Source organism: Bubalus kerabau, chromosome 1, assembly GCF_029407905.1.
Source record: "Bubalus kerabau isolate K-KA32 ecotype Philippines breed swamp buffalo chromosome 1, PCC_UOA_SB_1v2, whole genome shotgun sequence".
NCBI lineage: Eukaryota > Metazoa > Chordata > Mammalia > Artiodactyla > Bovidae > Bubalus > Bubalus kerabau.
In genome coordinates, this window is record NC_073624.1 from 96,978,344 (window position 1) to 97,005,317 (window position 26,974).

General features: G+C 44.9%; 1 protein-coding gene across 1 annotated transcript; it reads right to left on the reverse strand.

The window, feature by feature from the left end:
• Positions 1 to 16,234: 16,234 nt before the first annotated feature.
• On the reverse strand, positions 16,235 to 18,909 carry LOC129652583 (glycosylation-dependent cell adhesion molecule 1). Its single transcript, XM_055581369.1, has 4 exons — positions 18,846 to 18,909; positions 17,841 to 17,885; positions 16,854 to 17,075; positions 16,235 to 16,365 (listed from the first exon to the last, which is right to left on the reverse strand). The coding sequence occupies exons 1-4, from the start codon at positions 18,907 to 18,909 to the stop codon at positions 16,235 to 16,237; spliced, it is 462 nt and encodes a 153-aa protein (XP_055437344.1).
• Between the last annotated feature and the right edge of the window lie 8,065 nt (positions 18,910 to 26,974).

Consider the following 26,974-nt stretch of genomic DNA (forward strand, 5'->3'; position numbering starts at 1 on the left):
GGTTCTTCATTGCGGTGTGCAGAATTCTCTGCTGTGGCTTCTCTAGTTGTGGTGCCGGGCTCAGTAACTGCCCAGCGGCATGTGAGATCTTAGCTGGGGATCGAACCCATGTCTTTTACATTGGAAGGTAGATTCTTAACCACTGGACCACCAAGGGAGTCTCTGAACTGCATGTTTTTAGGCTGATTTATTATCTTTCCTATGGTTACTTCTTTTCCTGAAAATAGTTGTTTGTTTCTGCATTCTTTTTCTTTTTAAAATCATTAATTCCTGAGACTTACTCTTTCCACCCGAAGACCTGGGAGGTCATAGTTCACCTTTCTCCTAAGCATCAGTAAAGAGAACACAGAAGGGTTCTAGAATGTATGCTCTGTTCTTAAGTTTGTCCAGTGCATGTTACAATTTCTCTTCTTGCCTGGTATTCTACTTCTGTAAGATACGACATACTCTGGTTTAACCCCATCCCTTCCTGGTAGCTCAGCTGGTAAAGAATCCGCCTGCAATGCGGGAGACCTGAGTTTGATCCCTGGGTTGGGAAGATCCCCTGGAGAAGGGAAAGGCTACCCACTCCAGTATTCTGGCCTGGAGAATTCCATGGACTATTCCATGGTGTCCCAAAGAGTCAGACACGACTTAACGACTTGGGCTTCTCTGGTGGCTCAGATGGTAAAGAATCAGCTTGCAACCCAGGAGACCTGGGTTTGATCCCTGAGTTGGGAAGATTCCCTGGAGGAGGGCATGGCAACCCACTCCAGTGTTCTTGTCTGGAGAATCCCTATGGATGAAGGAGCCTGGTGGGCTACAATCCATGGGGTTGCAAAGAGTCAGACACGATTGAGCGACTAAGCATACACACACTTCCTTGTTACTGTCTCGCTAATACCACCTCTCCCTAAAATGATGCCTTTTTGTATCCTTGATTCTTTTTGTATCCTTGATCTGGGGGTCAGAAACTAGTTCTTAAACATTTCTTTTGAAATTCTTCATATGATGATTTGAAATGTCATCTATTGTATCTTGGTGCCCAGTTGAAATTCTGATTTTAATATTCTGTTACAAAATCATTTGGGACAGTTAAGATTGTGCCTGGAGAAAGGGCCATTAGGTTTTAAATTCATACCAGCATCTTCTCTGTGTCAGGAAGGAGAGAATATCAAGCACGTAGCCCTGAGGTGGAATGGTCACCAGGGGGAAGCAGATCTTGCTTCAAACCCTGTTTCCTTCCTGGGACTCACTGAGGCTGGATTCTTTCATTCAATTCCTGGAGACCAGGTGGTGCCCAGGTGCTGGGCCACGTGGAGGGGCTCACTCTTCTGGTATCTCAACTGCTTCTTCAGTGTTGGCCCTGCTTTCTGACTTTCTGCAGTCTAACCACTGTTCTTCCAGTTGAAGGATCAAAGATGTCAGTCTGCATTTGACAGTGGCATCCAGTTAGCAAACACCTACTCTGTATCGGGCCTAGTCATTAAAGCCACACTTTCTGCCCCAGAGAAGCCTAGCCAGAGCTGCAGGAGACGTGATGCAATGCAGAAGAGCAACTGCTGCTGTAGAGGCAGAAACAGGGGCTTTGTATCAAATCCATAGAAACAGAGAGTAGGCTAACTGTTGCCAGGGGTGGGGGAGGCGAAAATGGATGAAGGGGATCCAAAGGTGCCTTCTCCCAGCTGTGAGATAAAAAAGTTCTGGGATGTAACATACGGCATGGTGACTGCAGTTCGCAATACTGTGTTGTCTGTTTGCAAGTTGCTAAGAGAATTGATCTCAGATGTTCTTATCGTGCACACACACATACAATTGTAGCAATGTGAGATGATGGATGTGCTAACTAATTGTGGTACTTATTTCATAATATATATATATATATATATCAAGTCATTACATTGTATACCTTAAGTGTATACAGTGTTATATGTCAGTTATATCTCAGTGAAGCTGGAAACAGGAAAAGTGAGGGCTTTGGGAGCACTGAGGAAGGGGAAAGAGCTGGAGAAGGCTTCACGGAGGAGGGGAAATTGGAGTTGGGTTTGTTTAAAGATGAGTGGACCTTTGGGGTAGAAGAGTCATGAGATAAGGAGGAGCCAGACTGACAAATCCTGGGAGACACGGGAGTTGATAGGTGATAAGGGAAGTGGGGGTAGTGGGAACTGGTGGGTCATCAGGGCTGTTTGAGGACTGAGGGGGCACTGGGGCCCAGTGGGGGACTCTTGGGAAGACTCCCATTTTCTGCTGTCACAGAAGCAGAGCTTCCCTTTCCACTCTCCAGTCTCCAGAAGAGGGTCTGGGGCTAGTTATTGCAAGGATTTTATTGAACCTGGAAGTTCTCTGAGCAAATGGGGAGATGGGTTCCCTGAGCTTCTCAGAGAAGAAACGCTTGAAGGATTTGTTGTCATCTAGCCAGGACTAAAGACGACTCTGTTAGGGATGGATGACTTTGCATAACAGGAGAAATGGGGGCATGGAGTCAGATCGGCCTTGGAACAGATCCCAATTCTTTCAATACCCGGGTGACCCTGGGCTGATTACTTCTCAAGCTTTTTCCCTAATGTCCAGAATGGGACCAATAATTCCTCCAAGATAGGGATGCAGCAAGGATTGAATGAGATAATATACATAAAATGTTTAGCACAGTGCCTGGTAAACATCATTAAATGGCAGCATTTATTATTAGAATGATACTTGCCTTCAGATGTTTCAAAGATTGTCACGTGGGAACAACCAGCCTGATCTAGTGATGCTGGTGTGAAAGAAAGATTTCAGCTGGCTGGGAGAAAGAACCTCTAATAAGCAGAGCTGCCCAAACCTGGAAGAAGCTGCATGTGTGTAAGGAGATCTCAGTCTCTGGAAGTACCCACAGGCTGTCTGGGCAGAGCTGGACCTTTAAGGACTCTTCTTTGGGATCCTAGGTTATTCTGAAACTGTGCATTGGAGTCTATGAATGGAAGCTTCCATGATTCCCCTTGGAGGAGAAGGGCCTCTGGGACAGGGGAGATGAAGCCAACAGTGGAGAGAACCAGTGTCTGTCCTGGTCCTGGGCCAGACACCCAGAAAGAAGCCTTAGCTTTCCTGTCTCACTGGGTGAGGGAGTACAGTCAGGAGGCTCTGTGGAGGTTGTTCTGTCCCCACTCCTGTCTTCCTGTGATGGAACTGCATATTCTATGTAGGAAGTCTAGTGGGGGATATTCTTTTTAAAGACTCTTCCCTCACCCCCAGTAAAAGAAAGTCCCAATTCTGGGGTTCCCCTACCTGTACAGAGGCTTCCCTGGCGGCTCCATGGTAAAGAATTCCCCTGCCAATGCAGAAGATGCAGGTTTGATCCCTGGGTAGGGAAGATACCCTGGAGTAGGAAATGGTAACCCACTCCAGTATTCTTGCCTGGGAAATCCCATGGACAGAGGAGCCCCATGGGCTATAGTTCAAGGGGTCGCAAAGAGTTGGACAAGACTTAGAGCCTAAACAACAACAACAACTATCTGTACATGTGTTGAGAAGCCCTTCTTAAGACACAACCTCAGGCTTCCGCGCTGCAGAGCCTGTACATTTGACGCTGCACCTTGTTCTCTGGGAAGGTGGTCTCGTATCTGCCTTAATCCTATAGAGGCTGGGAAAGTGAGCACTGGATCTCTGAGCAAAGGCTTCTCAGCCCTTCCCAGGATCTTTTCTTCCCAACCACTCTCAGGGATGGAGACCCTTATCTGCAGTCCTGTCCCTGTGCCTCTTTCCATTAGAGAACTTTGCTCCCTTCTTCCCCAGGGGATGGGATTTTGAGTGACCACATCTAGCTTCTTTTGGTTTGTTACTTGTTCTTTCCTAGGAAAGGAGTGGCTAAATTCACTACTCATTCATCCAGTCATTCATTCATTCAGTTCACTCAAGAAGTCAATTCATTCGTTGGACTCCAACTGTTTGTCTAGTTATTATTGTTCAAGGCACCAGGGAGAAAATGGTGAATGCTAAGGGTTGACAAGTTCTCAGACTTCATGGAGCTTGCATTTTTCTGAGGTGGAAACCATATACACAAGTAAACAAGTATATAAATAATGTCGGAGAACAGTAAATGCAATGAGGGAATAAACAGGGTGGGGTGACAGAAGTAAAGGGTGGAAAGGGAGATGGGGCTGAGCGCCGAGTCTGGTAGCTGAGAAAGCTCTCCCTGAGAAGAGATGTTTGAGCTGAGACTTGTAGGATGAGCAAGAGTCAGCTAAGCAAAGAGCAAGAAGAATGGGGTTCTAAGCAGAGGGAGCGGCCATGAGGGTGAAAGCTCTGAGCTGGGCAAAACACTGTGTCCCATGAAGGAGGCCAGCATGGCTGTGCAGTGTGGATTAGGAAAGTGGGGCGGGATGAGGTTGGGGGGGATATAGCTGGGAGCATTTGGCCCAGGGAAAGGGTTTGGATTCTACATGAAAGTGCAACTGGAGAACACTTAAGTGTTTAAGCAGCAGACTGGCTGGCCTGATTAGATATATATCTTGAAAATATCACTTGTCTAAATGCTGAAGGGAGGGTGGCTTGGAAGGGGTAAGAGTGGAGGTAGAGAGGTTTAGTCAGGAGGCTGTTGCTGACATCTAAGTGATGAATCACGGTGGTGGAACTAAGGAGAAGGTGAGAGAGGGAGGAAGTCAAGATATATCCTGGAGATAGAATTCAAAGCCTTATTGATGTGAAATGAAGAAAAAGCACGAATCAAAACTGACTCAGGTTTTTGGCTTGAATAATTGATTATATGGAGGTTATATTTAGTGAGCTAGCAAGATGAAGTGGACAAGTATATTAAGATACTAGTTCAGATGTGGCAATGAGGTCATAATACTGCAGCTTTAACAAAAGGTAAACAGGGGTAGTGTGGTGGCTCTGTAGTAGTCAAGATTCAGGCTCTTTCTGTCTTGTAACTTTTCTTTTTTTCAATTTGTCTGTGTGAGGTCTTAGTTGCCACATGCAGGATCTTTAGTTGTGGCATGTGGGATCTAGTTCCCTGACCAGTGATCAAACCTGAGTCCCCTGCATTGGGAGTCCTGAGTCTTAACTGCTGGACCACCAGGGAAGTCTTTGCTACTTTTTTTTTTTTTTTAATTGTGGTTTCTATTTAGTGGTTTATGATGGCTGCTCCAACTCCCACCCCTCATCTCATTCCAGTCATTGGGAAGGGGAGAAGAGAGAAGGGGAGGACACACTCCTTTGTCAAGGACCTCACCCATAATTGCCTTTGTCATATTTGCTTATACCCTACTGGCCACAGTCTAGTCATAGGGTCACATCTAGCTGCAAGGAAGTCTGGGAAATGTAGTCATTAGCTACATGGAAATCATGGCAGAATTAGTAGATTGGAGGTCTGGACAAGGTGAATACATGTGGGCTTCTAGAGTAAAGGAGATGGATTGTCAGGAGGTTGTAGATGGAGGCTGAGATTCTTGAACTGGAGATTTCTCAGAGCCTGTGAATATATGAGATTATGTGGCAAAGGGGAAATAAGGATTTAGATGGAATTAAGGTTGCTGATCAACTGGCTTTAAAACAGTGAAATTATCCTAGATTATCTGAGTGGATCCAGTGAAATCATAAGGCACCTTAAGTGCGGAAGAGGGATTCAGAACAGAGAAACAGATTGATAGCAAAATGAGAACTTGGCTGAACGTTGCTGGGTTTGAAAGTGAGAGAATGGGGCCATGACCCGGGGAATGTGGGTGACCTCCAGAAGCTGGAAAGGACATAAATGTGCATTCTCCCCTGGAGCCTTCAAAAAGGAATGTGGCTCTGCTGACATCTTGGTTGTAGCCTGAGTGAGACCCATCTTGCACCTCTGAACTCCAGAACCACAAGATGATAAATTTGTGTTGTTTTAAGCCAGTACATTTGTGGTCATTTGTAATTAGAAAACAAATACAGCTCCCTCACACCATACACAAAAATGAACTCAAAGTGACTTAAAGATCTAAATATATAAGATTACCCCATAAAACACCTAGAAGAGAACTCAGCAAAACTTTCTCTGACATAAATTGTACCAGTGTTTTCTCAGATCAGTCTCCCAAAGCCATAGAAGAAAAACCAAAACCAAAATAAAACCAAAAATAAACACCCTAAGACCAAATGGCACCTAATCAAACTTATAAATTTTTCCACAGCAAAAGAAACCATAAAAAATATGAAAACATAATGTGCATAATGGAGAAAACATCTGCAAGTGATTGGCCGACAAAGGCTTAACTTCCAAAATATAAAAACAATTCCTACAACTCAATAACAAAAAAGTTCAACAACCCAACCAAAAAATGAGCAGAAGATCTAAATAGAGATTTCTCCAAAGAAGACATACAGAAGGCCAATAGGCACATGAGAAGATGCTCAACATCACTAATTATTCGAGAAATGCAAATCAAAACTACAATGAAGTATCACCTCACACCAGTCAGAATGGCCATCATCTGCAAATAACAAATGCTGGAGAAGGTGTGAAAAAAAGGGAACCCTCCTACACTGTTGGTAGGAATGTAAATTGGTGCAACCGCTATGGAAAGTTGCATGGAGATTCCTTGAAAAACTAAAAATAGAGCTACCATACCATCCAGCAATCCCACTCTTAGGCATACATCCAGAGGAAACTCTAATTTGAAAAAATATATGCACCCCAGTGTTCTAACAGTACTATTCACAATAGCCAAGACATGGAAGCAATCTAACTGTCTACCAACAGATGAATGGATAAAGAAGATGTGGTACATACACACAATGAATATTATCCAGCCATAAACAAAGAATGAAATAATGCCATTTCAGCAGCATGGATGGACCTAGTGAAATAAGTCAGAAAGAGGACGACAAATACCGTATGGTATCACTTATATGTGGAATCTAAATTAGGATATGAATGAACTTATTTACAAAACAGAAACAGATTCACAGACATAAAAAACAAACTTATGATTACTAAGAGGAAAGTGGGTAGGGGACGGATAAATTAGGAGTTTGGGATTAGCAGATGCATGCTATATATAAAATACATACACAGCAGAGTCCTACTGTATAAGCACAGGGGACTATATCAACATCCTTTGATAAACTGTTATGGAAAGGAATATGAAAAAGAACAGATATATATGTATGTTTATCAGTCAGTTCAGTTCAGTTCAGTCACTCAGTCGTGTCTGACTCTTTATGACCCCATGAACTGCAGCACTCCAGGCCTCCCTGTCCATCACCAACTCCCGGAGTCCACCCAAACTCATGTCCATTGAGTCAGTGATGCCATCCAACCATCTCATCCTCTGTCGTCCATTTCTCCTCCTGCCCTCCATCTTTCCCAGCATCAAGGTCTTTTCTTTTCTTTTTTAAAAATTTATTTATTTTAATTGGAGGCTAATTACTTTACAATATTGTAGTGGTTTTGTCATACATTGACATGAATCAGCCATGGGTGTACATGTGTTCCCCATCCTGAACCGCCTTCCCACCTCCCTCCCCATCCCATCCCTCTGAGTCATCCCAGTGCACCAGCCCTGAGCACCCTGTCTCATGCATCGAACCTGGACTGGCAATCTGTTTCACATATGATAATACGCACATTTCAATGCTATTCTCTCAAATGAGTCAGCTCATCGCATCAGGTAGCCAAAGTATTGGAGTTTCAGCTTCAACATCAGTCCTTCCAACAAACACCCAGGACTGATCTCCTTTAGGATGGACTGGTTGGATCTCCTTGCAGTCCAAGGGACTCTCAAGAGTCTTCTCTAACACCACAGTTCAAAAGCATCAATTCTTCAGCACTCAGCTTTCTTTATAGTCCAACTCTCACATCCATACGTGACTACTGGAAAAACCATAGCCTTGACTAGACGGACTTTAGCTGACAAAGTAATGTCTCTGCTTTTGAATATGCTGTCTAGGTTGGTCATAACTTTCCTTCCAAGGAGTAAGCGTCTTTTAATTTCATGGCTGCAATCACCATCTGCAGTGATTTTGGAGCTCCCCAAAATAAAGTCTGTCACTGTTTCCACTGTTACCCAATCTATTTGCCATGAAGTGATGGGACTGGATGCCATGATCTTCGTTTTCTGAATGTTGAGCTTTAAGCCAACTTTTTCACTCTCCTCTTTCACTTTCATCAAGAGGCTCTTTAGTTCTTCACTTTCTGCCATAAGGGTGGTGTCATCTACATATCTGAGGTTACTGATATTTCTCCTGGCAATCTTGATTCCAGCTAGTGCTTCCTCCAGCCCAGCGTTTCTCATGATGTACTCTGCATATAAGTTAAATAAGCAGGGTGACAATATGCAGCCTTGACGTACTCCTTTTCCTATTTGGAACCAGTCTGTTGTTCCATGTCCAGTTCTAACTGTTGTTTTCTGACCTGCATACAGGTTTCTCAAGAGGCAGGTCAGGTGGTCTGGTATTCCCATCTCTTGAAGAATTTTCCACAGTTTATTGTGATTCACACAGTCAAAGGCTTTGGCATAGTCAATAAAGCAGAAATAGATGTTTTTCTGGAACTCTCTTGCTTTTTCAATGATGCAGTGGATGTTGGCAATTTGATCTCTGGTTCCCATGCCTTTTCTAAAACCAGCTTGAACATCTGGAAGTTCCCGGTTCACGTATTGCTGAAGCCTGGCTTGGAGAATTTTGAGCATTACTTTGCTAGCATGTGAGATGAGTGCAATTGTGTGGTAGGTTGAGCATTCTTTGGCATTGCCTTTCTTTGGGATTGGAATGAAAACGGACCTTTTCCAGTCCTGTGGCCACTGCTGAGTTTTCCAAATTTGCTGGCATATTGACTGCAGCACTTTCACAGCATCATATTTTAGGATTTGAAATAGCTCAACTGGGATTCCATCACCTCCACTAGCTTTGTTCATAGTGATGCGTCCTAAGGCCCGCTTGACTTCATATTCCAGGATGTCTGGCTCTAGGTGAGTGATCACACCATCATGATTAACTGGGTCATGAAGACCTTTTTTGTACAGTTCTTCTGTGTATTCTTGCCACCTCTTCTTAATATCTTCTATATCTGTCAGGTCCATACCATTTCTGTCCTTTATTGAGCTCATCTTTGGATGAAATGTTCCCTTGGCATCTCTAATTTTCTTGAAGAGATCTCTAGTCTTTCCCATTCTATTGTTTTCCTCTATTTCTTAGCAGTGATCACTGAGGAAGGCTTTCCTATCTCTCCTTGCTATTCTTTGGAACTATGCATTCAAATGGGTATATCTTTCCTTTTCTCCTTTGCTTTTTGCTTCTCTTCTTTTCACAGCTATATGTAAGGCCTCCCCAGACAGCCATTTTGCTTTTTTGCATTTCTTTTCCATGGGGATGGTCTTGATCCCTGTCTCCTGTACAATGTCACGAACCTCAGTCCATAGTTTATCAGGCACTCTGTTTATCAGATCTAGTCCCTTAAAACTCTCTCTCACTTCCATTGTATAATCATAAGGGATTTGATTTAGGTCATACATGAATGGTTTAGTGGTTCTCCCACTTTCTTCACTTAAATATCTGAATTTGGCAATAAGGAGTTCATGATCTGAGCCACAGTCAGCTCCCGGTCTTGTTTTTGCTGACTGTATAGAGCTTCTCCATTTTTGGCTGCAAAGAATATAATCAATCTGATTTCGGTGTTGGCCATCTGGTGATGTTCATGTGTAGAGTCTTCTCTTGTGTTGTTGGAAGAGGGTGTTTGCTATGACCAGTGCGTTCTCTTGGCAAAATTCTATTAACCTTTGCCCTGCTTCATTCTGTACTCCAAGGCCAAATTTGCCTGTTACTCCAGGTGTTTCCTGATTTCCTACTTTTGCATTCCAGTCCCCTTGTAATGAAAAGGACATCTTTTTTTGGTGTTAGTTCTAAAAGGTCTTGTAGGTCTTCATAGAACCGTTCAACTTCAGCTTCTTCAGTGTTACTGGTCAGGGCATAGACTTGGATTACCGTGATACTGAATGGTTTGCCTTGGAAATGAACAGAGATCATTCTGTTGTTTTTGAGATTGCATCCAAGTACTGCATTTCGGACTCTTTTGTTGACCATGATGGCTACTCCACTTCTTCTAAGGGATTCCTGCCCGCAGTAGTAGATATAATGGTCATCTGAGTTAAATTCACCCATTCCAGTCCATTTTAGTTCGCTGATTCCTAGAATGTTGACGTTCATTCTTGCCGTCTCCTGTTTGACCAAGTCCAGTTTGCCTTGATTCATGGACCTAATATTCCAGGTTCCTATGCAATATTGCTCTTTACAGCATCGGACCTTGCTTCTATCACCAGTCACACTGACAACTGGGTATTGTTTTTGCTTTGGCTCCATCCCTTCATTCTTCCTGGAGTTATTTCTCCACTGATCTCCAGTAGCATATTGGGCACCTACTGACCTGGGGAGTTCATCTTTCAGTGTCTTATCTTTTTGCCTTTTCATACTGTTTATGGGGTTCTCAAGGCAAGAATACTGAAGTGGTTTGCCATTCCCTTCTCTAGTGGACCACATTCTGTCAGACCTCTTCACCATGACCTGTCCATCTTTGTGGCCCTATATGGCATAGCCTAGTTTCATTGAGTTAGACAAGGCTGTGGTCCATGTGATCAGATTGGCTAATTTTCTGAGATTGTGGTTTCAGTCTTTCTGCCCTCTGATGCCCTCTCTCAGCGCCTACTGTCTTACTTGGGTTTCTCTTACCTTGGACATGGAGTATCTCTTCATGGCTGCTCCAGCAAAGAGCAGCTGCTGTATATATATGTATATATGTACCTCCATCTAATCAAGGCTATGGTTTTTACAGTGGTCATGTATGGATGTGAGAGTTGGAGTGTGAAGAAAGCTGAGTGCTGAAGAACTGATGCTTTTGAACTGTGGTGTTGGAGAAGACTCTTGAGAGTCCCTTGGACTGCAAGGAGATCCAACCAGTCCATTCTAAAGGAGATCAGTCCTGAGTGTTCATTGGAAGGACAGATGCTGAAGCTGAAACTCCAATACTTTGGCCACCTGATGCAAAGAGTTGACTCATTGGAAAAGACCCTGATGCTGGGAGGGATTGGGGGCAGGAGGAGAAGGGGACGACAGAGGATGAGATGGCTGGATGGCATCATCAACTCAATGGACATGAGTTTGGGTAAACTCCGAGAGTTGGTGATGGACAGGAAGGCCTGGTGTGCCGCGATTCATGGGGTTGCAAAGAGTCCGACATGACTGAGCAACTGAACTGAACTGATGTACATACATATCTCTATATATAAACCTGAATCACTTAGCTGCACACCAGAAACTAACAGAATATTGTAAATCAACTATGCTTCAACAAAAAAGAGAAAACTAATAAAAGATGAAAAAATTTTTCTCTCAGTGGCTGTGGGATGAGACTCCATGGCAGCTGGTAAGGCAGAACATTTCTCGGACCATGTTTCACCCAGGAGTGGAGTTGATGCGTAAACAGGAACGTTCCTGAATAGCACTGTCTCTTTCTCTGCTGCCCTCTCCTAATGCAAACATAAACACTTGGATAGGCTTCCTCGCCCCGCCTCTCCCCTGTGAATGTCTGCTGTTTCCCTCTCTGGGCAGTGGCTTAGGCAGGCAGGAAGGAGAGGAGGCCCCCTTCAGTCTTGTGTCTCAATTGTATTCTCGAGCTCAGCTGGCCAGAGAGGTCAGAGTGCTGTGGGTTGTGGTATGGTCATTAATAAACTGATACTTTGCCTCACTTCTGCCCTCTGTTCTCTGGGTGCTTTCTCCACTGACCAGATTCAGAGTGGGGAGGGATGACAACATGATGGGCCTTCCTATGGCCCTGATGGTAAAATCAAGGACTGGCCTTTGGGGACCCAGTACCTGCGTGTTTGTGTGTTCAGTCATGTCAGTCGTGTCTGACTCTTGGTGACGCTATGGACTCTGTAGCCCGCCAGGCTCCTCTGTCCATGGGATTCTCCAGGCAAGAATACTGGAGTGGGTTGCCATGGCCTCCTCCAGGGGATCTTCCCGACTCAGGGATCAAACTCCCATCTCTTCAGTCTCCTTCATTGCAAGCAGATTCTTTACAACTGAGCCACTGGGGAAGCCTATGAGGATCCAGTACAGTGGATTTAAAAAGGCAAAAGGCTCTGAAGTAACCTCTGGCCTGTAGCTTTATAGGTACAGTTGAAGCTGGAAAGAAATGATCACAGTTCCATGTGGGTACAGAGCACAAAACTTAATTTTACTTCAGATTATTTGTGCTTATCTTTAGTAGGAGCATGAGTAAGTGATGCTCAATTGAGTGTCCCAGATCCTGATTATCTATGCTGTTATGAATTTCACTTAGGGTCACAGAAGGAAGCATGAAGGGGTTTTGCTTATGGCCTGTCCCCAGGTTCCTAGAATTATTTCCTGCTACACAGTTTCAAGTTGGCTTGGAGTTGTACCTTTATTAAGTTGGCCCTGTGTATTCAGACATTGTTCAACTTGCTGTGGGATTAACCACAGAGGTGTGGTGGATCTCATACTGATAAAAAGACCAGGAACCCTCTTATGAAGAAAATGCTAATGTGTGTGAAAGTGGAAAAAAACCTCAATTTGGAATTATCACAAACTGAAAGATAACAGAGAAATGAACAAATCTTGTACCTGGAACATTCTGTCTCTAGAAATCAGACTTATTCAGGAAATCAAGCAGGCATGGGGTCCATGTGAGATACAAGTCTTGGTCTCGTAGTGAGAAAAGTCAGCAAGTAAGGGGAAGGAGAAAAAGAAGGAAGTTCTATTGCTCAAACTAGGGGAAAAGAGAAGATTTTCTTGAGAAAAATGTTGAGTTTTTAGAGAGTATGCTTGGGATGCATGAAGAGAAAAAGGAAGTATTTTCACACCTCAATGATTTTAAGGGCAGAACTAGAAAGGAGCACAATATTCATTTCTAGATCAAGGAGGACGAATGGGCAGATTTGACAATGCAAAGTGGAGTGAGGCCGCTAGAGGGAGCATGGACCCAGGAAACTAGTGTAGACAGTTGCCCAGCAAGAGGGAGGAAAGGACCAGGTGGTTTGGTGGGAGCAGTGTGGGTGTCATTAGGTAGGTAACTTTTAAACGGACACGGTTATTTGAGTGGTGCGTGTATTGCCCATGCCCACACCCAGGAATTTGCAGCGTCAGGACACATAGTCACTGAGAAGATGAAACATACACAAAGGGGAATTAATCAGGAAATAGATGTGGTCACCTCGGAGTTAAATTGGGACTACCGGCAGAATTATTTTAAAGTTCTATGTATTGCAGGATGACAAAATATCTTAAGTGCCCCTCTTTGAGAGAAGGCATAGTAGGCATGGCCTCATCCCGCTATGGCAAAATTAACACCCAAATCAATCCTCCATTGTGTTGCAGAGAAAAGCCAATTCTGACTCCAGGATGGAACTGTTTCTTTAACTTGCTTTCCATTGCTTTTGTTATTATAATCATACGTAATGGTCTGCCTCAGAATCCGGCCACTCTGCCTGGCTGTTAAACTAAAGTGCCTTTGTTCAGAACCCTGTCTACCTGTAGATGGCAGGAAGGAAGAAACTAACTCATCCCTCTCCCCTCCCCTCACCCTCCCCTTGCCATTCTAGGAGATATTTACAAGATTAATGGCCTTTATTTGGAGAAGGCAATGGCAACCCACTCCAGTACTCTTGCCTAGAGAATCCCATGGACGGAGGAACCTGGTAGGCTACAGTCCATGGGATTGCTAAGAGTCACGACTGAGCGACTTCACTTTCACTTTTCACTTTCATGCATTGGAGAAGGAAATGGCAACCCACTCCAGTGTTCTTGCCTGGAGAATCCCAGGGACAGGGGAGCCTGTTGGGCTGCCGTCTATGGGGTCACACAGAGTTGGACACGACTGACGCGACTTAGCAGCAGCAGCAACAGCAGCATGGTTTGTTTCCTCACCTCCCCCCATCTCTGATCTGCAAAAGAACCTGGCATCCAGACCCTGATAAAGTGGTTATTTTGAAACATTAGTCTGCCGTCTTCTTGGTGAGCTGACTCAACACCTTGTCTCCGATTCATTGGCCTATCATGTGGCTAGCAGAGGGAGCTTGGACTCCGTAACAGTTGGAGGTTTCTCTCAGTTGGAGTTTAAATTCACATGTTGGGAAAGAGATGGTATGGACTGAGAGCATCCTGGTGAGGTGCTACTCTCTCAGATACCACTGAGTTTCTCCTATGTGCGGTGCAAGCATTGGCAACTTGATTGGCTGAGCTCAGTGCCCCCACCTGTCAGGAGGAAACTCGTGGAGATGCCTGGCCATCACCTCTTGTGTTCCAACTGTATTCTGCCCTGACTGAGTAAGCTAGCTTTCTGCCCCTGTTCTGCCATGAGCTGCCCACTGAAGAGCACATTCAAGAGGAGCACCGACCAGACAGGCTCTTCCCCAAGCAGCAGGTGTAGCAGCACTAGAGAGCCTCTGTGCACTCATGAGGCATTTCCACAATATCTTTCTCTTGCACCCTGAACTCTCACTAAGAGTTTCTTGGCCTCCACCCTAGCCCTGAAAAAACCCCTACAAATAGCCATGCACTAGATTCTGAACACATAATGGCCCTGATGTCTGAGCTCAGGAAAACACATTTATCAGCTTATTAAAAGATGTAATACAAGATACTGATGAACAGCCAGGTGGAGAGATACACAGGGCGAGGTCTGGGAGGGTCCTTATGGCAGGAGCTTCCGTCCCTGTGGAGTTGGGCTGCACACCCTTCTGGTCCGTGGATGTGTTCCCAACCTGGAAATTCTCTGAATCCAGCACTATCGGGATTTTATGGAGGCTTCCTCACATAGGCATGATCAATTATTAACTCCATTTCCAGGCCCTGCCCTCACTCTGGACAAGTGGGGGGAGGGGCTGAAAATTCCCAGCTTCTAACCATGGTTTGCCATCCAGGAGCTCACCCAGAGCTGCCTCAATACAAAGAAAGATGTTCCTAGTGCCCTTATCACTTAGGAATTTACAAGGGTTTTAGGGGCCCTGTGTCATAGATGGGGCCAAAGACCAAATGTTAGAATAAGGGATGCTCCTAAATGTGCTCATCACCTAGGAAGTTATGAGGGTTTCAGGAGCTCTGTGCCAAGAACCAGGGGCAGAGACCAATATACACATTTTCTATTATCTCACGTCTCCCTTCCTCTCATCCTATCTGTCCTGAAGAGTCTTCTCTCCAGTTGCAAGAAAAAAGAGATTTATTACTTTATTTTCCCATGCTCTTTCCCCCACAATGAGTTCCATATGCCTTGACAGTGAAATCTGGCTGCAGTTGAGGGAGATTGGCACACATTTGTAGGTGAATCTGGCACGTAGGAAGCACTTGGTGGATGTTTGTTGTGTGTATAGATGGAGTCGCCCACCCTGAGTTGAAGCAGAAGTCTTGGCAGATGAGGGTATAGATGAGGACGAAAAGTGAAGAAGGAATGAGAAGGCACTTCCTGGATGGGGCCTGGGAGCACAGCATGCAGTCAGAGAATGTGCAGGGACCTGAACCTGGAGCTCGGAGAACCAGGACAGTGCAGCATCTCCCTGAGAAGAACATTCTAGAATGTTCTGTCCAGTTCTACAGACAGAGTGAAGAGCATCAGGACTGTGAAACAGGCACAGGGTTCACTGGGCTCAGTGGGCTTTGGGAGAGCAGTTGCTGCAGGCTGGTGGGTGGGCAAGGCAGACTGCAGGCCAGTGAGGTGGGCATGGTGGGTGAGGGGGTCTGGGGGTAGTGATGTGTGAGGTGGAGGGGCAGCTGGAGAGAAGGGCCAAGACTTCACAAAGAATATTTTGGGATGTGGAGACTTGAACACATTTGTAAACTGAGGAGGAAGTAAGTAAGTGTGTGTTAGTTGCTCAATTGTGTCCAACTCTTTGCAACCCCATGGACTATAGCCTGCCAGGCTCCTCTGTCTATGGAATTCTCCTGGCAAGAATACTGGAGTGGGTTGCCATGCCCACCTCCAGGAAATCTTCCCCACCCAGGGACTGAACGTAGGTCTCCTGCATTGCAGACAGATTCTTTACTGACTGAGCCACTGGGGAAGCCGGTGGAGGAGGAGGAGTTTACAATCAAAGGAATGGGTAGACTAAAGGAAGAATCCTGGTAGAGTGGGGGCCTTGGGCCTTCTTTCCTGATGCTACAAAGCCAACACAGAGCCAGGCTTGGGATGCAATGCTTTAATAAAGGACTTGAGGAGCTAAGAGAAGATGGTGATGGGGCAAGAGGTGCGGGTGCTGCAGGCACTTGCGGCGGCCCACCTGGGCTGTGGGCATCCCCCTTACTACGGCTTCACGACTTCAGAGGCATGAGAGAATAGGCTTTTCAGATATTTTATGGTTTCTTTCACTGTGTTTTCCAGATTCGTCATGATTTTATGACCGAGCTCCATCAGTTTTCCTTCTGTGGTGGATGCTGGGGAATAACGGGAGAGAAAAGTCAGGGTAGAGCTATTGCCCTTCACCCTCACTGCTCCCCCACACTCCAGCAACAAAGGCAACTAATGGGTTCTTTGACTTGCTTTTAACTCTCATTTCTTAAAAAAATTTTTTTCATTTATTTTTAATTGGGGGATAATTGCTTTACGAGGTTGTATTGGCTTCTGCTATACATCGACATGAATCAGCCATAGGTACACATATGTTCCCTCCCTCCCACCTCCCACTGCATCCCACCCCTCTAGGCTGTCGCAGAGCACTAGGTTGAGCTCCCTGTGTCGTACAGCAACTTCCCATTAGTTGTCCACTTTATGTATGGTACCGTATATATTTCAATGCTACTCTCTCAATTCCTCTCTCATTCCTTTTTGCTACAGCTTCCTTTCTCTTTCTAACCTAACCACTTCCACCCCCTTTTGCTGCTTACTGTTTGCCCAGCCCCTTCCCACGTTCCCCATCTCCTACCATCACTGGGAGTGTGTTCTGTAGTCTCTTCTGATCCAAGGGCAGCATTTCTCAGATGTTTTTCCTTGACTATGGACAGAGGCAGCTTGGGATTCTGATTCTGTGGTTGCCTGGAAGATCTGATCACAATTTGGTCTTTGGAAATCAAATCTTCTCTGGAGATGGAAGGCTCCTTAGAAAGGTCCTCATTGGAGATCTGGAGGTTTCTGATGAACTGAGCAGCTGGGAACAAGATGATGGAGGAGGTGAGGGCAGAGAAAGAGCACATGAGGAGTGCTCTGTTATCTCCCTTAACACTGGTGGCCACCAGGGTTGAGTCATTGCCCAGTTATCATAGAGCAGGGTTGGTGTCCCATGCCAGCATCCAAATCCACAAGTACCTGGTTTTGGATGCCTTTGACTAGGAACTGCACTTTTAGCAAATTTACCTTCCTAATGAAAAGAGGATAATTATGTAAATACCTGTCCCATTGTCTAGCACATAGGAGGGGGTTCAGTTTTTTTCCCTGAATTTTGGGTATTGCTTGAGTCTGCCTTCTCTGGCTTTTGCCGCTTAAATTGTGTGTGTGTGTGTGTGTGTGTGTGTAGGAAGTTAGCCTGAGACTAAACCATATTTATGGATAATCCACAAAGCAGAATCCTGCAATGTTCAAGATTTTTGTGGGATAGGGAGCTTGGGACCGAGGAGCCCCAGAAGCATCCTCACCTCAGGGTGAGCTGAAATTCCTCACCTGCTAGCATTCAGGTGTGAGATGTAGTCCCCATACCCATCTCCAATGAATAACCAGCATGAAGTGCTGTTCAAAGAGCTTCTGGCCCCTAGAGCTTGGCCAGTTAGTGCTGTAGGAAGGATTAAGATCCAACATCAGAAAGGGTTCTCTTTGCTCCACCTCTTTCTCAGATGGAGAATTTGTCGTTGTTCGTCACTCACTGAACAATCTTTTACCACCACTGACTTACTTTAAAGGATGCCAGTGTGAGACTTACAGGCATCAGTGGGCTGAGCCTCCAGGTGGGTTTCATCTTCTGGCTCTGAAAAATAAGACGGTTAAATTTTCTGAAGGTCTGAAGACATTTAACATGTGAGATGCTCTTATGCAGCCCCTTTTGCCCCAGCATTCTTCTCTCCCTTACCATATTTTATGTTTTCCTTCGCACTTCTAACACACTGGCCTTTATTTAATGTGCTTGCTGCTGCTGCTGCTAAGTCACTTCAGTCGTGTCCGACTCTGTGTGACCCCATAGACAGCAGCCCACCAGGCTCCCCCGTCCCTGGGATTCTCCAGGCAAGAACACTGGAGTGGGTTGCCATTTCCTTCTCCAATGCATGAAAGTGGAAAGTGAAAGTGAAGTCGCTCAGTTGTGTCTGACTCTTAGCGACCCCATGGACTGCAGCCTACCAGGCTCCTCTGTCCATGGGATTTTCCAGGCAAGACTACTGGAGTGGGGTGCCATCGCCTTCTCCGTAAATGTGCTTACTGTTGGTTTATTCCGCTAGGGTGTAATCTCAATGATGACTGAGATCTCTGTATTTTGAGAGTGTATTCCAAGCATCCAGAACTATGTGTCTGGCATACATTAGGTGCTCAATAAATAGCTGTTGAACGTATGTTGGCCTCACTGTACAGAGGAAAGTAGAAAGCTCCATGGTGGGGTAGTGACTCTACCGGGGGTTTCCAGCATCATCTGAACCTGGAATCTAATCTGAATCTCTGTTGACCCGTAGTCTGCCCTGATTTGGGTTCCGTTTGGCCCTCTGGCCCCAGCCGCAGGTTTTCTAGGGTGCGGGATTCCTGGGGTCATGTGTCCTAGCCCCCTGCCTCTGTCCCTAAGTTTATCCAGGTGTGAATGTTTGGTTCTGATCGCATCTCCTGACCTCTTCACACAACACATCACAAGGATTAAGGAAAGGCCTTTGGAGCACTGAGGTCTCTCCAGCCATGGCTCAATGACCCCAGGGGCCAGGGGGAGGTTGACGGAAGCCAGACTCACCGTTAAGGATGGCGAGAGAGGTGGCGGCCAAGTTGGCCAGAAGCAGGACGCAGAGGAATTTCATGGTGGGGCTGTAGCAGCATCCGTTTTCCCTGGGCAGGCTGCTTGGTGCTGCTGAGGAGGCTGCTGCCTGGCAGGGGCCTTATTTATTTGAGGTCAGGGATTGGCTCTGGGAACCTGGTTCAGCATTGGACCTGGGAACAAACCAGGTTTCCCCTCCCCATTTCCCTATTCTGAATACATTTGTTTTGGGGAACTGGAACTTCTGGGAAACCAGTTAACAGGAAAGCAAGGTGCCAGCACTCCCCCTGGCCTGGAATGTGCCAAGGGAGCCAGCCCCAGGCTCCCTATATGCCAGACCTTGTCTTGATTTTGTGTATATGGGATCTTTTATTTAAATCATGATGGTTGTTAAAATACATGCTATTTATCAAACAAAAAAACATGTTCACAGTAACTACCAGGGTGTGAGTTTCCCTCCTTCACGGTACTTATTACTGGTAGAATTTTATTTTTGTTTAAGCGATCATTAAATTAATATCTATCTCCCCAGGAGAGTAGGGACAGATTAGACGAGCAGAGTGAATGAATAAAGAAAGGGTTAGGCTATCCTCTGGGGCTACAAATGAACACTCCCCAGGCATTCAGGAAAGGAAGGGCCAGGATTTTTTTTTTTTTTTGCTGCACTGGGTCTTAGTTGCAGGATCTTAGTTGCATGCGGGATCTTCTGTTGCGCCGTGTGGATTCTCCAGTTGTGGTATGTGGACTCTACAGCTGTGGCACATGGGCTCTCCGGTTGCGGTGCACAGGTCTAATTTGCCCCATGGCATATGGGATCTTAGTTCCCCCACCAGGCATTGGACCTACATCCCTCGCATTGGAAGGCAAATTTTTAACCTCTGGACCTCCAGGGAAGTCCCAGGGCCAGGCTTTTATAGGGATTCCAGCTATATGCAGACATTGTCTTGAGTGTGTGTATATGGGATCTTTTATTTAAATCATGATGGTTGTTAAAATATATGCTATTTATCAAACAAAAAAACACATTCATGGAGGTGAGGCAACTTACACAAGGTCACACATCTGGGTGAATTTGAACCTATGTTCGTCTCACTCTAGACCCTATGTCTTATACATACAGGGGCTGGTAGTTCTAGAAGCAGACAAGATAGAATAGCAGGACGCCCAGAGAAGCATCTGGAGAGGTGGTGGGGGATGCGCCTAGGGCCTGAGGCCTGTTCCTGGGCCTGGGACTGAACCGGTTGACCTCCTGTGCCCTCCTCTGGCTGGAGGATTTGATGATCCCTCTGGAGCCTGTTTTTGGATCATGTCCAGGAAGCTGAGGGCTGCTGTCCCTGTGACTGAACTTCCTGTCCTCAGCAGGAAGCATGGCTTGCTGGGCATGTGGGGGTCCCACAGAGTGTAAGGTGAACCTGTGGACCACAGAGAGCTGTGAGCTGTGTCAGCCAGGGCCTTCTCGTCTCTGTGGCTGCAGGAGGGAAGAGCCCAGGGGGCTAGCAGTCCCCCTGCAATGGCTTGGGCGCTGCTCTCTCCTTAAGCGAGGCTGTGAAGTGAAGGCAGTTTGTCTTGGGCTGCCTCCCACCTCCCGTTCCTCCCCAGTTTCCCCTGCTGATGGGCCACCTCCCCTCTTAGAGGGCACTTGGGAACAGGCCAGGGACAGAGGAGGGTGTTCACCGTGTTCTCCAGCACACGTTTGTAGCCCTGTGGGCTTGTTTCCTAACACACTTCATCATTGGCAGGTTCGGGCCTCCATCATCTCCAGCTTAGGCTAATTCTCACTGTTCCTCACTGCCCTTCTGGCGTCCAGTCTGTCTCCACTCTGGTGCTAATGCTGGAGGATTGATTAAGCCCTCTTCCCTACTCAAAAGTGTCTAATGACCATCCACCATCCATAGGGTAAAGTCCAAACGCGCTGGGCATGTGTTCAAGGTGCTCCACCTTTCTGACTTTATCTCTTGGCCCTTTGAATTATTCCTCGCTCACTGGAGTGTTCTTGTTCAAGCTGTCCCTCTGTCAGGAATGCTCTTCCTTCTTTCTCTGCCAGCTGTGTTCCTATACCATAATCCACATTAATGATACCTCCTCCCTCGAGTGAACCCCACCTTCTCACCATGACGATTCCCTCGGTTAATCGCCACGCCTCTGTGGTCCCCATGATAAAGTTCACATCTTTGTCTTTTTGTGATTCCATTCCAGTACTATTTCTTGAGTGGCTGTTGTGTTAAAAGTTTTGGCAATACGGTGGTGAGCAAAATTGCCCGGCCCTGGCTCAATGGCTTTTGTTGTCTAGCATTTATCACACTTGATTGTAATTCTCTGCTTTGATCGATTGCTCCCACTGGTCAATTATCATTTTGAGGACAGGAGACATAGTTTATTTCTGTATCTCAATTTATTTAGCACTGATCCTGACACTTGCTAAGTGCTCCAGTTTGATAAATTGAATGAGTCAATTTGTCTGTTCAAAGTTGGCCCCTGGAGGATATGTTTGCTGTTAGTGGGGAGGGAGGGACCTCTGAGAGGTCTTCTTCAATAATTGAATATTCCAACAAGAATTGTATGTGATAGGTACTTGAGCTTCAACAGTGAGCAAAACTTCTGGGATTCCTGCTCTCCTAGATAGGATTGCCAGATAAAATGCAAGTTGCTCAGTTAAATTTCAGATAGGCAGTGAATAATTTTTTTAGTGTAAGTATATATTCAAATATTGCATGGGAGGACCAGCTCATACTAAAAAGTTGCTTATCATTTTTCTTCAATTCACATTTAACTGGGTGTTGTGTAATTTGTTGGCCAAGCTTGGCAATCCTACCCCAAGGCTCCAGAGAAGCCTCCACCCTCTGCCACCTGTCCCTTCTAGCTGGAGCTTTGTCCTGTGTGCCTAAGGGCTCACAGGCAGGGGAACAATGGACCGAAGTGAAGTCCAGGTGCCAGGCCTGCAGCTTCCTTCTGAGAAAAGAGGTCACAGTGGTTCTTAACGCACAAGTTCCCGACTGCATCAGATGACCCTGTTCCTCTGGCCACTCATATTTGGTGAGGAAGCCTGGGTCTTATCCAGAGAGAGCTAACACCTGCCTGGACATAAGGAAGACCAACGGCTTCTGAGGATACCTGGGTGAGAGACGTGTCCACTTCTGGTGCTCCATACAGGATGGTCTCTAGCCAAGTCAACGAGATCCTTCTTAGTGAATTCTGAATGTGAGGTGGATAGAATGAAAACTCTGTAAAAGTGGTAGTTGCAGAGGAGGAAGAGGGAGGCAGAGAGATGCCAATGAGACAGAGGGAGGTTGACATACGCATCCTGGGGCTGATGTCTCGGCACTCCGAGTATCGCCGGAGCAGCTGGAGGGGCTCACAGCCCACCCCAGTTGGTCCCAGCACAGCACTCTACAGGGCCTGCTGAGATGCTTTCCTGATCATCTTTCCTGCCAGTGTCAGCTGATGTAACTGGAGTGAATCTTATAAACTTGGAAAAGCCTATTTTGTTTTTGAAAATTAGCTCTTAGTCGGGACACCCAAGTCCACGGGTCAATCTGCCGTGACTTCATTGTATGGCCCTTGGCCAGCCACTCCCCCTCTCTAGGCCTCGTTCTCCTCTCCAGCAGGGAGAGGAAGTGTCCTGAGGGATCTCCAAGGATCTCTAGGGTTCCTGTTTTTCAGGCTCTGACACCCTCTTGGGTCAGGGGTAGTGGCTTATTGGAGATTGCCATTTCTAGAAGGATAGCAGCATTAGGCTGGTTAGCCTTGAACTTCAGTGCACACAGGGTCCACTGGGAAACTTCCCCTTCATTTGCATGTAATAAGTCTGGGATGCAGCCAGGAATTCACATTTTTAAAGCCAGTGTCTAGGGCCATTCTGACTTGGAGATGTTGAGGATCACATCTCCTGTCATGCTCTTTGGCAGACAGGATGATGGCTTGTAAGCAAATCTCAAGCTTTTGTTTTGATAAGAATTTTGGGAGGCAGAGAGCCTATTCTTTTGAGTACGTGTGTGTGTGTGTGTGTGTCTGTTATTAGGGTGGTGGTTTCTGGCCTCAGATGGTAAAGAGTCTGCTTGCAGTGCGGGAGACTGGGTTCGATCCCTGGGCCAGGAAGATCCCCTGGAGAAGAAAATGGCAACCCACTCCAGTATCCTTGCCTGGAACATCCCATCGATGGAAGAGCCTGGCAGGCTACAGTCCATGGGGTTGAAAAGAGTCAGAGACAACTGAGCGACTTCACTTTTCTGGCCTGGGGCATTAGTGGTTCAATACTACGTCCAATTCAGCACTCACTTCCTCCACTTTTCTGTCCCAACTTTGAGCTCTACCTTCAACACCAGGGGAGAAAGAAAGTGGGGAAGTTGCTGAAACAGTGACAAGAAGAATGAGGTGCTCAAGATCTATGTGTGCATGCGTGCTAAGTCCTGTCTGAGTCTCTGCGACCCCATGGACTGTAGCCTGCCAGGCTCCTTTGTCCATGGGATTCTCCAGGCAAGAATACTGGAGTGAGTTGCCATGCCCTCCTCCAGGGGATCTTCCTGACCCAGGGGTTGAACCTGCATCTCTTGGGGGTCCTGCATTGCAGGTGGATTCTTTACTGCTGAGCCACTGGGGAAGCCTGCTGAAAATCTATCTTTTCTGTCTAATCAGACAAATATTTCATGCTGCTCTCTCCCTTTTCTCTCTCCCCACACTTCACCATGTTGATATTGTCTTGAATTTTAGTTCTATGATATTATAAATTTAGTTCTATGAGACTCTTTTTGAATTTTCCTTAGTCCTTTAAACAATTATTTAATGGTTTTTCATTTGCTATATCTCTTAACTCATCTTCTTAGATTGAATTATTTGAATAGTTCTTCCATGATTGTTTTCTAAGTAGAAATTTTTGTGGCAAAATTTTTGAACGTGATTTTATTACTGGTATTATCATTTAAATGATAATATCATCATTAAAAAGCATGAATGTTGAATTTTTGTCAAATTCCAGTGTAGAATTCTTGGGATATAGCCATACACTTTCCTTTATTGATCTCTGGTTTATATGATTACATTCGTACATTTCCTATTATTAAACCATTCTTTTTAATATTCATTATTTTTATTTATTTGGCTGTGCCAGTCTCAGTTGCAGTATGTGGTATCTAGTTTCCTGACCACAGATTGAACCTGGGCCCCTGGCTTTTAGAGTGCAGGGTCTTAGCTACTGAACCACCAGGGAAGTCCCTGAAACATTTTTTTTTTTTTTTGCCCCTGGTATGAATTCAACTTGGGCTTCCCTGGTGTCTCAGTGGTAAAAATTCTACCTGCCAATGCAGGAGACACAAGAGGTGTGGGTTCCATCCCTGGGTAGGGAAGATCCCTTAGAGAAGGCAATGGCAACTCACTCCAGTATCCTTGCCTGGAAAATCCCATGGACAGAGGAGCCTGGGGGGCTATAGTCCATGGGGTCACAAAGAGTCGGACACGACTGAGTGACTAAACAACAAGAGTGGACTCTACTTTCAGCTAGATTCTGTTGGTAATACCTCACTTAGGATTTTCAGTGTTTGAAAGTAAGAGAATTTGGTCTGTATTTTCTTTTTCTCCCCACTCCCTTCATGGGCACTCTTTTGGGTTTTTAAATCAATGTTCTGCTGCAGCTGCTGCTGCTAAGTCGCTTCAGTCATGTCCGACTCTGTGCGACCCCATAGACGGCAGCCCACCAGGCTCCCCCGTCCCTGGGATTCTCCAGGCAAGAACACTGGAGTGGGTTGCCATTTCCTTCTTCAATGCATGAAAGTGAAAAGTGAAAGTGAAGTCGCTCAGTCGTGTCTGACTCTTAGCGACCCCATGGACTGCAGCCTACCAGGCTCCTCCGTCCATGGGATTTTCCAGGCAAGAGTACTGGAGTTGGGTGCCATTGCCTTCTCTGAATGGTATATCTATTTTCCCCTAAATAATCAGCTCTTGGATTTTTTTTAAGTTTAGGTTTTATAACTTTTTTCCATTTAATTAATTAATTTTAAAAAAAGATTTTGTTTCTTTATAAATATTTATTTTGTTCATTTATTTATTTGGTTGTTTGGTTGGTCTTAGTGGCGGCATGTAGGATCTTTAGTTGCAGCATGTGGGATTAGGATGTGGGTCTATTTTCATGACCAGAGGTTGAACCTGGGCCCCCTGCATTAGGAGTGCAGAGTCTTAGCCACTGGACCACCAGAGAAGTCCCATTTAATTAATTTCTGATTTTACTAATTTCTTCTATATACTGTCGTTAAATTCAGTTTGTTCTTTAATTTTTTTGAGTTGGTTGCTCAAGTAATGTATTTTGATCTTTTCTTTAATGAATGTTAATATTTAAGGTTTTGAAATTTCCTAAGAATATTGTTTTAGCAATATCTCAGCTATGTAGTATTTTATTACTGTTGCATTTTAGATACTAAGTAGTTCTGCTTTTATTTTCCCTTTTAAATCAATAGCTGTTTAAGAAGGTTATAAATTCCCACTTGGATAAAAATTTTTTAAGGGGGATTATCTAGCTCTATTCTTAATTTCTAGTTTTACAGTCTTATGATGAGAGAATGTCCATTTGCATTGCTTCCACATTTTAGAGTTTATTAAGGTGTTGGCTAAGAATGTGGACTTGGAGCCAGACTGACTCAGTTCAAACCCCAGTTCACCATGTACTAGCTGCATGACCTTATTTAACGTCTCTGCTTCGAGTTTCATCATAGAATTGTTATGAGGACTAAAGAAATTGAAATCTGTAAAGTGCTTAGAACAGGGCCAGACACATTTTTAAGGTTTATAGAAATGCTAGTCATAATTATTGTTGTGGTTATTTATCATGATATACTTTTTGATGCATTTTTTTGAGGTTTTGAAATGAAGAAATATGCTCTTTCCAAGACTAATAAATTAGCTCTATCTTCTTATTTAGGTTACTTAGATACTCCATAGCCGTATTTTCCTGCTCTACTAGACTTTTGAGGACTGAGACAGGTAATTAGAGCCTTTCCAATCTCACTAGTTTTGCTTGTCCTCAAGTTTTGGTGCTCTTTTAGAAGGTGCAGAAACATTTGTGTCTGTGAGATTTTTTTTTTGTGAATTATAAACTTTATTCATATAAATAATTTTCTCATTTAATGTCTTTGTATTGATATAAATGTTATCTGATATTAAGATCAATATTTTGCTTTGAAAAATTTTCTTATGTGCTTTTGCCCATCCTTTGACTTTCAATATTTCAAAATTGCTCAAAATCCTTCAAGTTAGGCTTCAACAGTACATGAGCCAAGAACTCTCAAATGTACAAGTTCGATTTAGAAAAGGCAGAGGAACCAGAGATCAAATTGCCAACATCTGTTGGATCATAGAAAAAGCAAGGGAATTCCAGGAAAACATCTACTTATGTTTCATTGACTACACTAAAGCCTTTGACTGTGTGGAGCACTACAAACTGTGGAAAATTCTTTTTTTTTTTCTATGAATGGAAAATTCTTAAAGAGATGGGAATACCAGACCACCATAGCTGCCTCCTGAGAAACCTGTATGCAAGTCAAGAAGCAACAGTTAGAATTGGACATGGAAAAATGGACTGGCTCAAAATTGGGAAAGGAATACATCAAGCCTGTATATTGTCGCCCTGCTTATTTAACCTATATACAGCGTACATCTTGTGAAATGCCAGGCTGAATGAATCACAAGCTGGAATTAAGATTGCCAGGAGAAATACCAATAACCTTAGATATGCAGGTGACACCACCCTAATGGCAGAAAGTGAGGAGAAACTAAAGAGCCACATGATGAAGGTGAAAGAGGAGAGTGAAAAAGCTGGCTTAAAACTCAATATCAAAAAACTAAGATCATGGCATCCAGTCTCATCACTTCATGGCAAATAGGAAAACAGTGGAAACAGTGAGAGACTGTTTTCTTGGGTTCCAAAATCACTGCAGACAGTGACTGCAGCCCTGAAATTAAAAGATGCTTGCTCCTTGGAAGAAAAGCTATGACAAACCTAGATAGCATATTAAAAAGCAGAGACATCACTTTGTCAACAGATGTCCATATAGTCAAAGCTATGGTTTTTCTAGTAGTCACGTACAGATATGAGAGTTGCACTATTAAGAAGGCTGAGCACCGAA

Bases quoted from the DNA above. Each gene is read 5' to 3' on its own strand.
- LOC129652583 (XM_055581369.1), bottom strand. From the start codon at position 18,909: ATGAAATTCCTCTGCGTCCTGCTTCTGGCCAACTTGGCCGCCACCTCT. The intron at 17,076-17,840 runs GTAAGTCTCACA...TCTTGTTCCCAG, and splicing joins GGCTCAGCCCACTGATGCCT to CTGCTCAGTTCATCAGAAAC. The intron at 16,366-16,853 runs GTAGGAGATGGG...GTTATTCCCCAG, and splicing joins AGAACACACTCCCAGTGATG to CATCCACCACAGAAGGAAAA.